The 13,678-nt window shown below is 46.3% G+C and overlaps 1 protein-coding gene across 1 annotated transcript in view; it reads left to right on the forward strand.

The window, feature by feature from the left end:
* The window catches only part of IGF2BP2 (insulin-like growth factor 2 mRNA binding protein 2), a 221,188-nt gene extending 208,227 nt beyond the window's left edge, over positions 1-12,961 (forward strand). Inside the window, exons 12-16 of the mRNA XM_006869759.1 lie at positions 1,229-1,345; positions 5,894-5,968; positions 7,906-8,037; positions 11,446-11,559; positions 12,869-12,961. Of these exons, the coding sequence (XP_006869821.1) occupies positions 1,229-1,345; positions 5,894-5,968; positions 7,906-8,037; positions 11,446-11,559; positions 12,869-12,961 (531 nt within the window). The remainder of the gene's footprint in view (positions 1-1,228; positions 1,346-5,893; positions 5,969-7,905; positions 8,038-11,445; positions 11,560-12,868) is intronic.
* The last annotated feature ends 717 nt before the right edge of the window (positions 12,962-13,678 follow it).

Here is a 13,678-nt window from a genome sequence, read left to right on the forward strand (position 1 = left end):
AATGCACTGCACTGCAAAGTTGGTTTGAACCACAAGGTCGGAGGTTCAAGCTCTCCATTCACTCCTCAAAAACCCTAAACAGGGTCACTATGGATTGGAACTGACTCAATGGCACATAACAACATCTTTCTTCTAGAATTTTGTTATTTGGTGCCCGGTCCTAAGAAATGGCTCTTCCTATGTACTGGGTGTTTACATAGTGCTTGCTATATGAGGAGTCCTGGTGTGACACTGTAGGATAAACACTGGACCACAAAGTTGGATTGAACTACAAGGTCAGCGGTTCAAATCCACCAGCTGCTCCTTGGAAATCCTAGGTAGAGTCATTATGAGTTGGAATTGACGACAGTATTAAGCAATAATAACATGTCTGGAACCATTTGAAGTGGTTCATATGTGCTCAGCTGCTGACTGAAAAGTTAAAGGCTTGAGTTCACTCAGAGGCACCATGGAAGAAAGGTCTTGTGATCTCCTCTCAAAAACTCAGCCATTGAAAACCTTATAGAGCATAGTTCTATTCTGACACACATGGAGTAAGCATGAGTCAGAGTTGACACATCTCTGATTGGAGATAACATGTAATCAAATGACTATAGTAGATTATGGAACTTCCAGAGAACCTAGCTTTTCCATTGGGGAAGACTTCACAAAGGAAATGACGTTGGAGCTGGACAAGGAAAATTCAGTCTGGAAAGAAGAGTCAAGACTTTTATAGATTGGCTTGCTGACCTCACTGTGGCCAGTGTTTGTGCCTTTCTCTGACCCTGACTTGAAAATTACACATATTAATTGTACACGTAAGAGTGGTTGAATTGACGAATATTTTGTTGTATATATTTCACCATAATAACATTTTTAAGAAGCAGAAACACCCTTCTTTATCAAACATAAGCTTGAAAGCGTGTTCCTCTTGCAGTCCCCTCTTGAGTTCTCTAGGGCCTGAGTGAAGTCTACCCTGTGAACAGCTTATAGGATCCAACAGACTCAGGGATGCTTAAGAGGAGTGTGTATTTTGATTGTCACTGTCTGTGTTCAGATTCATGCCATTGACCTCAGAGCTGCAGAGCCCTGTGCCTACAGAAGAGTCCCATGCGCCATCTTGGCCATTCCTTGGTCACTGGAACTCTCTCTCCACGTGGCACACATAGTAGGTGGTTGGTAACTGTTGAGTGCCTGAATGAGAAACATCATTTGGAATGATGTCTTCTGTTTTGTCTTGCTCTTCCAGTATCCAGAGCAGGAGATCGTAAATCTCTTCATCCCAACTCAGGCTGTGGGTGCCATCATCGGGAAGAAGGGGGCACACATTAAACAGCTTGCTAGATTTGCTGGCGCCTCTATTAAGGTAAGGCAGCTCGCAGTGGCTGTTTGATTCTCACCTTCTCCCACACCAGATCTCTCTTCTTCTCTCAGTTCCAGGAAACTCTTACACCATCCAAGACAAAATCCCACAGGATCTAGAAAATTTCCCTCCATGATTATCTCTATCAGCTCTCATCTTTCTTTCCATTTCTTACTCCCTTTTTGTTCAACCAACAATTGAATTAGCATAAATGCTAGTAATGGTATTCAGTCCTATCCTCCAAGAAGATAAAAGCAAAGAGAAGTTAAGGATTTTTTCCAAGTGGTGGATTGGTCTTAAGTTGAGCTATAATTTACACTGAACAGCTCTTAGTGTTGTGATTCTTTAATTAGTCTCAGCTTCAAACACTCTAGAACTTTGCAAAAACAGTATGAAAACTTCTTTGGAAAGGGCTGGTAAAATCAGAGATAAACAGAAGCGGGGGACAGCCTGGTGTGGGCCCTGGGACTGAAGAGAGAGGCTCAGGAAGGAAGGCCGCTTGATTTATGGAAGTGGTTGTGAGTGGAGACATGGCGGCAGCTACAGACCCACATCCTGCCGCATCGAGCACAATGCCGAGACTCGTCAGAGAAACTGAAAGGGAAGGATTATTCGTCCCTGGTCCTGCTCCAAGGCCAGCTCTCGGCTCTGACTCACGGGCAGAATGCTGAGCTCATCCAGGCTTCATGAAACACTCGCGGAAACAGAGTTTCCGTTGTTACGTAAAATAATTTGCTACCAGGAGACAACCCGGGATTCCCAATGAGAGGTCTCATGACTGGAAAAGAAAGAATGCTTATGCTTTTCTCCCCCAAGAAGAGCTGGAATTTCTCCCACAGCAAGTGTTCTAGGAGAAGAAAGAAAAAATTTTTTTAAAAAGCAAACAAAATAATAACCTAGTCCATGAATTGTAGCAAGAGCACAGTGAGTTGTTTTTGGGTAAATTACTGCCCCTAGCCCAGAGGCCTCACCAATCTCACCTGTATAGTGGAAAGGCATAGGAAGAGCCTGAAGTATGTGTGGCAGGGAGGGGAAGCACTCATGCAGCTGGTCCAGGTGCTGATGGGCAGGTGCAGCCCCGCCTCCGTGGGGATAAGTATGGAAGGCCCTGAACTGGCTGTGTTCTGAGGGCCTTTCCCAGCATCCAGTCCTGTGGTTTGAGATGCACTGAATTCTGTCAACAACTCTGTGAGAAAAGGATCAGGGTCCATGATGAAACTAGGCCCCAGAGAATTTCATTGACTTGTCCAACACCACAAAGCCAAAGAACCTACGAGCCAAGATTTGATGGCGGCCGTCGTCTTTCTGGGTGTGTGTGTGTGTGTGTTTTCCACTGAAGCAACCTGTGAATTGTTCCCAGAGGGCAGTTTTGAAAAAGATAGAGAGGTCAGTGCCTTGGTCTTCACCCCATAGCATTCCCAGACCCCTTCTATGTAGCAACAAGGTTGAGTGGCGATGCGTCACTTTGCTCCTGAGCTCTGAAATGAGCTGGACCAGGGAGACACAGTATGAGTCAATGCCGTGTTTCCTGCAGGAATGCCACTCTGAGGCTGCGTAAGTACACAGGCAGTTCCCAGACTTCTGGTCTGAGCTGGCAAATGCTGGGCAGCAGAGAAGTGAGGGGTTTCTTTTCAGAATCTGGGTGAGGTAGCCATGAGTCACTAGGAAGGAGACACCGACAACAGAACTGATTTGGTCATCGTGAATCATGAATCAGCCTTCCAGCCCTTCTTGACTGTGCCCATTCTCTGGTCTCTCATTGTTTTTTTGTTTGTTTTTTTAAAATGGTATGGGGGTGGCATCTGACTGCCACTGACCTCACAAGGGGGAAGGAGAGTCAGATTCATCAGCCCAAGACAGATTCCTCTGAGGCAAAGGTCAGACATGCCTCACCCTCGAATCTTCTTTATCAATTCTGAGACCAACCAGCCCTCCCAAGACACTCTCTACTTTGCTGCTGGGACAATACTCAAAATGATGAGGTTTATTAGGAAAGTGAACCAGTTACAGTTTAGGAGCAGAAATGCTCAGGGTTGTTTTTTGTTCATGAGTGCCTCTTCTCAGCTGTGCCCACAGGCATGCTTCTTCCTGGTCATTGGCCCCTTTCAGCCACATGGCCACTTGTTACAAAGCTCTGTTTCTTTCTTTCTTTTTTTTATTTCTAAGCTTTTATTAGGAATTGAGTGATAGTCTACATGGCAGGACATCAGTTTTGCATTCTACCAATCACGACTTGTTTCATTGTAATGATTACAATCCCCTTTTTTGGTGTACACAAAAACACACAGGAATATATAATCGTTTAAACAACCAAAGAGCACATATTGCAAACCAGTCCCCAGCACACAGCCACAAAGCTCTTTTAGTTCTGCTAATAAATGCTCACAAGGCATTCCAGTCTGCCTTAAGTAAGCATCAGGTGCTTAGCTGTAGCTCTGGGGGTTGTCAAACCTAGCTCCCCTGATTAAACACTTGGAGGCACTCAGCTTTGCTTGCTCTGTGGGCCAGGAGCTAGCCACTCTGTCTTGTGCTCTTGGTTCTGCTGCTACTCCTCTGGTGTCACAGCTGTCTGCCTCCTGGATCAAGGAGCTTCAGCACGCAGGGATCTCAGAGTCCAATGTTGCATTTCTTTCCTTGCTTTTCTCTCTTGATAGTAGTGAGATCCCTATTCATGCTTTTGAGATGGTTCATTTTATACCCCGCAGGATAATAAAACTGAGCAATACCTGTGTTAGAGTTCCATACATCCTTTCTGCATGGTCCCACCCAGTTGTTTGGTGAGAGTCACAAATACTGTGACTAGAAGAGTCAAAGTAATTCACTGAACCTGGTGTGGCGCTGTAGGATCAACGCTGGACTGCGAACCACAAGGTCAGCAGTTCAAACCCACCAGCTGCTCCTTGGAAACCCTATACAGGGTCACTATGAGTTGGAACCAACTTGACGGCACTTAACAACAACAATGCACTCATTTACACTGAAACAGAGAAATTATAATGCTGGCTCTGAGTCTAAAAGTGGAGGTGGTGCTTCTCACTAAAAGTCTCAAGGGTATGTGGCTTGCCAGAGGGTCTCAATCTCACAAAATCACTGCAATCTCTGTCTTTCTGCCGAGGCAGCTGACTGAGCAGCCTGGAAAGTAGTCTGCTGCAGCACAGGCAAAGCCCCCAGGAAGCTCAGTCATTAAGGAGATGACGTGGGTCTCATATTCATCCTCGTTGCACACAGCAATCAAAATCAAAGGACTGTCCAAAGATCTTGTAAATATCAGAGGACTGTCCAAAGATCCTGTAAATAGACCCTTCCTTCCAGAGCGAGCACAAGCAACAAGAGCAGGCCTCGGATGTGCAGTCACTGTAAAACTAGGTCAGCAGCCCAAGTCCTGAGGCCCAGGGATGGAAACAGAGTAGAGCCTGAACTGATACTAAATCCTAAGGGATCCCAAGACTCAGTAGGCCAGAGCTGATAGACACATAAATGCAACATTGATGTGTATCACATTCTAAACAGGAATGGTGCCTCCCCTTGAACCGCTGGTTTTGTTTTGCCTTAGGAATTCTGTGACCCTGCAGTGGATCATGTTTCTTTATTTGTATTTATTCTCAGAACGCTTAGAACCGAGTCTGTGGCCCACCAAAGGCAGAGGTCTGGGATCTTATGGGATGCACTTTGTACGAACCTCACCCCGGTTCATCCTGATATTCATAAATGCCTGGTTTACTGTGAGCTCATTTTGCTTTGGGTTAGGTTTAGTTTTGGTACATTTATTCATTTATTTATAAGTTGCCTTAAATCTTTTTTTGGCATGAGGCAGAATGTGTAGGAAAAAATTCGAAGTAATAATAGTCTCGCTAACAAACAATACTTGCTCTGGGCATTGTTTGAAAAATCAGAGGCCCAAAAAGCTAGACGGGAGTGTTGAGTTTGCAAGGTTCAACCTGCACGTTTCACAGTGGAGGAGATCCCAGGGACGGGAGGCCTAGCTCAAGGCCACATGGTAAGTGATGAAGGGACAGAACCCATTTGGAATCAAAGTGTCTTCATTTCTGCTTGGATGCTGTCATACTCTGGATTAATTGGCCATTGAGAAAGTCGTCCTTGCTATCCCCACTTTAACGTAATTGCCACTCACAGCCGATTTCCTGTGTAAATTGAAAATTAAAACCAGCGTTACCTTTTCTGCAAGCTGGGCTCTAATTTAGCCCTTCTGGGCTCTGTGTGGGTTGGCAAGGCCTGTACCAATCTCTTCATAGAGCTACTGATTCTCCCTGGTTCTTTCTTAAGACTTGGTTTGTTGAAAGAGGCTGGTGCTCAGAGCAGACACAAGCAGTGACTGCTGACCTGCTTCTGGCTCCCTCTGTAACCAAAGCCTCAAATGGAGCATGGGCATTACAGTTATGACTGGGATCCTGCTGGAGGCAGCATAGGGTCACACAAAGCACCGGGTCCAAATTCAGATGCCCTGCCATCTTTCTTCTAGCCCGTTGTGATAGAAAAGGCTTGGGAAGTACAGCCAAACATCAGTATTTCTGTTTCCATTGTGAACCACAGATTGCCCCAGCAGAAGGTCCAGATGTCAATGAAAGAATGGTCATCATCACCGGACCCCCTGAAGCCCAGTTCAAGGTCAGTGCCAAGGGCCACCTCAGCCCTGAAGCCTGTTTGAGGGAACTGAGGGTCTTTGATGCAGGTGGCACCGAGCTCCAGAGGCAAGTTCTTCTTTAGAGGCCCAACCTCCATTTCCCTTTCATCCCTGCTCACTGTCTCAGACTCACCCTGCTGACCGAGTTCCTCTGTGGATGCCATCTACTTGGAAGCCCTCCATCCTTTCTCTCCCATGGGGAAAGTAAATCTTCCAGGTGCCAGTTCTCATGATACCTCCTCCGCTATATCTGTGGTCCCCTAGTCATGGTTTTAAAGACAAGTGTTTCAGACTCATTGAATCCTTTGTTCCCTCAGGTTGTAAGGTCAATTCTGAGAAACTCAGAGGAAATGGCATTTAAAGGGAAGTTCTTTGGTGAGGTTCATTTTGTTTTGTGTTGGCCTTTTTGGTCCCTTAGGAAAATTGTAACTTGAGTTTTCTCAAAGTTAGAGACACATATTCATTTATAAAAATGTAAATATAAAAATATTATTAAGAATATTTACAATGGAGCTGAGAAGACAAAAATACCCTATGTGGAACCACTGAAGGACAGTAACCCTAAAGCTGATGACTGGAGAAACACACTGTTGCCATCCATACAGTGTAGTATTTGACCTTCAGAAGGAATCAAGTTCTAATGCTTGCTAAGTCCTAGATGAACTTAGAAAACATTGTACTTAAATGGAAGAAGCCAGGCACAAGAGGTACGTTTTGTATGACCCTGTTTATGCAAACCGTCTAGAACAGGCAAATCCACAGACAGAGAAAGTAGACTAGTGGTTGCCTTGGGCAGGGGTAAGAGCAATTGGAACTGCTGGTAAGTATGAGTCTGTTTTTGGGGTGCTGGAGATGTTCTGAAATTAGATAGTAGTGATGGTTGTGCTGAAGTGTACACTTTAAAAATGGTGAGTTTTATGTTATGTGAATTTTATTTCAATTTAGCAAACATTCGAGGAAGAACCACCTTGTGGCCACATGAGTCGGACTAGGAAAAGCAAGATCAGACTCATCAGGTTCTGTGCCCTCCTCTCTCACCAGCACCATTTAATAGCCACAGGTGTGAGCACATCATTGTGGGAAGGAACTAAAGCTCTGAACAAATTCATTCAACCAACCAATCATAGATGCTAGGGATATGAAACTAAGACCCAGAATTCCACCCCTTCACACAGAAAGCTTCCCAGAGGAGGTGATCTATGAAGCCACGTTTAGAAAGGGTGAGAGATTCAGTGTGGTCACTTTAGATGGAGGGTCTGTGAGAAACAGACACATAGCTTCCCCTGAGACTGGCCCCAGTGGGTTTGAGCTGTCTGAACTCTCCAGTGCTGCCACAGCATGTGCTTTAGTACGGCTCACTCTGAGAGGCACTAATTGTCTTACTTACCTAGCTCCTATGACAGAAATACCACAAGTGGGTGACTTTGTTAAACAGAAATTTTATTTCTCACAGATTAGGAAGTCAGAAGTCCAAATCCAGGGAAAGGCATTCCTTCTCTGTTGGCTCTGGGTGAAGGTTCTTATCTTTTTTCAGCATGTGCAGGCAATTCCTTGGTCCTTGGTAATCATGTGACACAGCTTCTCTCGTCCCTCAACTGGGCTTCTTTACTGCCTTCATTAATGTTTCTTTTAAATCTCAAAAGAGAACAGGTCAACACACACTGCACAAATACTGTCTTATTAACATAACCAAGAAAACCATATTCCCAAATGGGAATATAACCACAGGTACGGTAGGGTTTACAGTTCTGCTATGGCACTGAAGGATAAGCACTGGACTACTAACTGCAAGGTTGAAACCCACCAACTACTCTCAGAAACCCTATACAGGGTTGACGGCACACAACTTCAACATGGTAGGATTTATATTTTTGCAGGACACAATTCACTCCCTAACACCAGTCATGTTGTGCTCTCACAGGCTCAAGGGCGGATCTTTGGGAAGCTGAAAGAAGAAAACTTCTTTAACCCCAAAGAAGAGGTGAAGCTTGAAGCCCACATCCGAGTGCCTTCTTCTACAGCTGGCCGGGTGATTGGCAAGGGCGGCAAAACCGTAAGTTTGCTCCATGCTGGCTTCTTCCCCTGGGCCTAGCCCGAGCTGCCTCAGACTTTCACTGGCTCTTCCTCTCCTACAACATGGTCATGGTGTTTGGCCAGCAAACTGCAGTTCTCCCTCTCCTAGAGCATGAGCAATTGAGGCACGAGGAACCCAAGGACAAGAATAACCAACATCATCACTCCAGAACTTAATGTCCCAAATCCATGGTGCTGAGCCAGACACCAGAAACACTGGGGTCCCTACCCAGTGATACCACATCTCGGTGGCACTCTGATCCCTCAAGGGCCACACTGCCCAAACACAGTCTTCAACTCCCTTTATGCCCACATATAGCAGCATCCCATAGGAGAGCAAAGCATGTAGAGTCCCTACCTCCAGTAACTGCTGACCCACTTGCCAGACCACCTTCTCTAAATTTCAGGGTCAGGGGCCTTTGAGGTCTAGTGTCTTACACTCTTTTCTGACTCCCCACACTGCAGAGCCCTAACTCTCGCTGCCGATTCCATTTTCTGAAATCTGATTTCATCTTCTGGAATCAATGTTTTCCAGACCTGGTTATGCCTTGTAGGGGAACTAGTTCAGTAGTAGTGTGGTGGGTGAGAAGGAAATCAGTTTTAAAAAATTATCAACGTTTGCAACCTGAAAGGAGCAGTAACACTGTGTAATTTGAAAGGTGCCAGAGAACTAACTCTGAAGGCTGTAGGAATGAGCAGGTGATCTGTACCACCTGGTGTGGGGAGGACCCTGAGAAGTTACAATGGTGCCTAGTGCACATTGGCCAAATGGCACTCGGTCGTAGGGCCTTGAGGAGTCTCTAGAGTCCTGAGTGCATGTGTCTTTGTTTGCAGTTTTGTAAATTTCTTTATATAGAAAGACAGAGAAATCAAAGCCAAGTTCATAATGAATCACCTCTCTGCAAAAGAATAAAATCGCATGGAATGTAGATTATCCCAATATCCAGGAATGTGATCAGTACCCAGGCATACACATTGAGCCCTAGCCAGACTCAGAATGAAGTAAAAGAGAACAAATACAAGGGTAAGTCAAGAAATACCACTACAAAATCATAGAAAATTTAACAAAAATATCAAAATGTGCAGCTGTTGTTTCTCATCTTATCCTCCACCTAAGCCTATAGTTTCTTCTCTTCTTTCTCCTCCTCCTTCCTCTTCACATGCCTTATATAAGGGGCTTTAAAGAGTTCGTGTGAAAATGGAATTAAAAGGTAGTGGAATATTCCCATGAACTTTTTGAAGCCCCCTTGTGTATATGTGGGTGTGTGTGTGTGTTTATTGTTATAATTTGGGTAAAAGTTTTGTTGGAGAACAGAGCAAATTGGATTTCTATTCAACAGTTGATAGGCATTTTTCTTGGTGATACTGATTGCACCCCACAGTGTAACAGCATGTATTCCTCTTCCTCCCCATGTGTTCCCTTTTCCATTGGCCCTTCTTTCCTGTCCCTTCCTGGCTTCTGAACTTTCTCCCTGAGCCAGTGCTCCCTTCTGATCGCATATGGTTGATGATCCGAAGTAGCACACACCTCCCTGGTATTATTTGTTCACCTTGTAGGCCTTTCTAAGGAGCCAGGATGACCATGCAGCTTAGGCATTGGACTACTAACCGGAAAGTCAGCAGTTCAAAACCACCCATTGCTCTGGGTGAGAAAGCTGAGACTGTGTGCTTCTGTATAGGCTCGATGGCAGCAGATACTGTATAGACTTTTCTATCATGGGGCTGAGCACTGAGCCATGGGGGCGAGTAGAGTCCCAGGCTTAAAAAACATCGTCTCAAGGGTTTTACCATTAAGCCTGGTCTTCTTTATGAGTTTGAGTTTTGCTCCCCGTTTCCTTCCCACTCTATCCAGGCCCTTCTATTGTGATCCCTTTCAGAGTGGTCAGCAGTGGGACCCAGCCACCATCTAGTTCTTGGGATCATGGTGACTAGGGCTCATGGCATCCATTAGGCTTTTGAACTAATTGTTTCCTTCTGTCTTTGATTTTCTTCACTCATCTTCATTTCTGACAAGAAGTTGCACCTTAGGTGGTCGCTCGTGGTCTGTCCATTTTCAAAGGCTGTGTTTCGACCTCTAACCCTTTCATGAAGGAGTTGGTGCTCTTTGGTTTACATTACATCAAAAGGACAATTTTGGCAACCTCAAATCATGTTCTTTTTAAATGTTCTTTGAGTTTGGGGAGTAAAAAGAAATCTGGGCTTTATGGTGGATTGGGTACATTTTTTTCTACGAAATTCTCATAGGCAGCCCTGTCAATCCTTGAAGAATGAAAAGATGCTTTCCAGTCTTAATGGAAACAATTCCTGGCCTTTTTCTCACCTGTGCAGTTTTCCATTTTCTTAAAAGTTCTTCTTGATCAACCCCTACGATGGTCCTGTGTTCAAAAAATATTAAGACGAGGACCCATTTGAAATTCCAAAAAACAGTCACTATAACATTTTGAGTTGACCTCTCTGCCTTGAAATTAACTGACCCAGCAGATCCCCTCAGAAACTTAAGCCAGCCAGTTAGGGTTAGACCATTTTTTTCTGAAGGCACCCTTAACAAGTCTAAGTGTAGTACTGAGAGAACTTGTCTGCAGCCGTCCCCTGATCTCAGAGACCTGTCTAACCATGATTTGTTTCGAATAAGCCCATGTATGTGTGACCTGGAACCCTAGTGGCAATACTTCCTGTACTTACTCAAGAGTCTGTGAGGGAGTACGTTCCTGAACCCTTCAGTTCATATGTGGTTATTTTAGAGCCGGTCACTGAGTTCTATGAGCCCCTCAGAGGCAGTCAGCTGTCACCATGTGCTCAGGGCTGTGTGGGGGCCAGAGGACTGAGTCTGACCCCTCAGGAAATGTGTAGTCTTACTGGGAAGCAGATGTTGTGAGGCAGATGAGGAGTGCCAGGCTGCAGGAAATGGGTTTTAGAAAACGCTTCACAGAGGGGCTGTGTCTTGAGTGGCAGAGAGTAAGGATGACAATCCAAGGATAGGGCCCAACCTAAGCAAGACTGACAGGCAGGAGTGAAAATGAAGAATAAGGAACAGAGAAAGTCAGCTCACTCTGGTGAATCAGACAAGGGGAGTTGTCTGCTCATGGTGGAAGCTAGTTGGGTATGCCTGAGAGCAGTGGTTTTCATACCTGGATTACCAGGCAACTGGGAGATCACTGCGAACGTGTGCAGGAATGGCATAAACGAATCTCCAGAGTAAGAACGCCCAGCCCTAGCAGTGGCACCGTGGAATCAGAGGCTGCGCTCTCTTCTTTCTCCCTGTGATTGAGCCTCCAGGGTCCAGGCCAGCATGGCCCATGACAGGAGCAGGGAAGCCCCCAGAGGTGTCTGAGGTTGAAGGAAAGGAGAGGCACGCTTCACCTGCCCCACTGTCTTTTCTCGCTCACAGGTGAACGAGCTGCAGAACTTAACCAGTGCAGAAGTCATCGTACCTCGTGACCAAACGCCAGATGAAAACGAGGAAGTGATCGTCAGGATTATCGGGCATTTCTTTGCTAGCCAGGTACCTATGCTGCTTTGGGACCCCTCAGTCTTGCCTCTTTTCCATTCTGTGTCCATGCTGTTGGGGGTCTTGTCAAGTAGCCACAGGCCCTGAACCCACCCCTGCTCCCCAGAATGGAACCTCTCTCTGGTTCTTCCTGACTCTTCAGATATCTTGACTGCCTGCTTTGCCATGGGCATGCTAAAGGAGCTTGAGGAAATGTAGAACGTTTGCATCAAACTCTTAATCAAACCCCCTAAAATGCTAAAGTTCCAGGTCTTAGCTCCCCCTCAGCCCTCACTCAGGCCTCAGTCATCAGTCACACCCTCTGTCTCCTGGGGCCCTATCCAGCAAGGGCCCACCCTCCCAGCACCCCAGCCACCAGGGGATCAGTGAGGATTCAGTACTAACTGCAGGAGACCCCATTGCTGCTTCCTTCCTCCTCTTTTCCACCTTACCACCCTCTCAGGGCACAATGCCTCCCTCACACAGTTGCTTTTCTTTCTTTCTGGAAAGGCTAGCACTTCAGCATAATTTGCCTCAGTCTTTTTGATGATTTTTGTTGGTTTGGTTTTTGGGTTGGAGCAATCCCTGTCCTTGTCCTAAACTAGTGAAGATGAATGGTCTATGCTTACACTGGAGGTGTCTAAAATGTCAGCTTGCTCTCCTGTCTTTACCTCTGACAGACTTGACATCTGACAGATCTGCCATCCCATCTGCATTGTCTTTAGAAGTTCCTGCCTGAGCCCCCAGTAGTCTCAGCCCCACCATACCCCGCTGTGTATTTTCTCACATCCCTCCAAGGATTCAGTCTTCCCAGAGGCCCTGCAGGGAAATGTGGTGTGAGGTGGGTGGGTCAGATTCAGACCAGGGTCTTCTCCACTTGTTCAGAGATGAGTGTCTGGGCCCACATCCTTTTTCAGATCCCACACTGATGCTCTTCCTGGTAACTCTAGAAGCAGGTGGGTAGGCAGACTGGAAGCTGAGTATGTATAGTTGCGGGGTGGTTGCTGTTTGACCTTCACAAAACCTTGGCCATTGGTCCCTGTCTGTTTCCTGGCCTATCAGTCAGGTAGGTAACTGGAAAGTGCTGGGCTCTGACTCCCTTAGCCTCCACCCATCAGCCTTGGCAGCCCTGGGGTGAGTTGGGGGTGGGGGTCAGGGGGTGCTCTGTCACATTATTTCCAGGCAGAAGAAGGCCAAGGAGTGACCATTTCCTACAGAACAGGGGGGACTCAGGGGAGAGCTGCCACTCCCAGACCTCCCACCACCACCACTGCTTGTCCTCAGACCTGGGTTCCTTTTCTTTCCCTCCCTGCCCCTGCTGCAGACTGCACAGCGCAAGATCAGGGAAATTGTACAACAGGTGAAGCAGCAGGAGCAGAAATATCCTCAGGGAATCACCTCACAGCGCAGCAAGTGAGGCTCCCACAGGCACCAGCAAAACAATGGATGAATGTAGCCCTTCCAACACCTGACAGAACGAGACCAAACACAGACAGCCAGACCAGGAGCAAGCCAAAGACCATCCTGAGGAATGAACCAGAAGTCGGCCGAGGGAGGCCCTGGGGTTCCAGGGCCAAGGAGGGAGGGAAGGAGGGAGGGAGGGAGGAGGTCAGATCATCTCACCAGAACCACACCACACTGGCAGGGCTGCCCGGCCTCCTGCCTCCACTGGGCTTCCACACGCTTCCCCGCCGCCGCCCACATCACCACCCACTTGTCTCTCTCCTGAACTCCCTCCATGACGCTATCCCTTTTAGTTGAACTAACATAGGTGAATGTGTTCAAAGCAAAACAAAATTCACACGCTGTTCTCTTGTGTGTGTGTATGTGTGAAAAATAGTCTCTGTACATGTGTGTACATATTAGAAGGGGAAAGATGTTGATATGTGGCCTGTGGCTTATACAGGGTGCCTGCAGTGTTAATATATTTTAGAAATAATATATCAGGTAACTCAACTAACTGCAAATTTTAAATCAGTACTTAATTTTTTTTTCTTTCTTTCTTTTTAAAGAGAAAGCAGGCTCTTCTAGACTTTTAAAAAGAATAAAGTCATTCTTTGGGAGGTCTAATGGTGTGGCGCTGTAGGGTAAGTACTGGACTGCTAACCACAAGGTTGGCAGTTCAAACCCGCCA

Source organism: Chrysochloris asiatica, unplaced genomic scaffold (assembly GCF_000296735.1).
Source record: "Chrysochloris asiatica unplaced genomic scaffold, ChrAsi1.0 scaffold00135, whole genome shotgun sequence".
Classification (NCBI taxonomy): Eukaryota; Metazoa; Chordata; class Mammalia; order Afrosoricida; family Chrysochloridae; genus Chrysochloris; species Chrysochloris asiatica.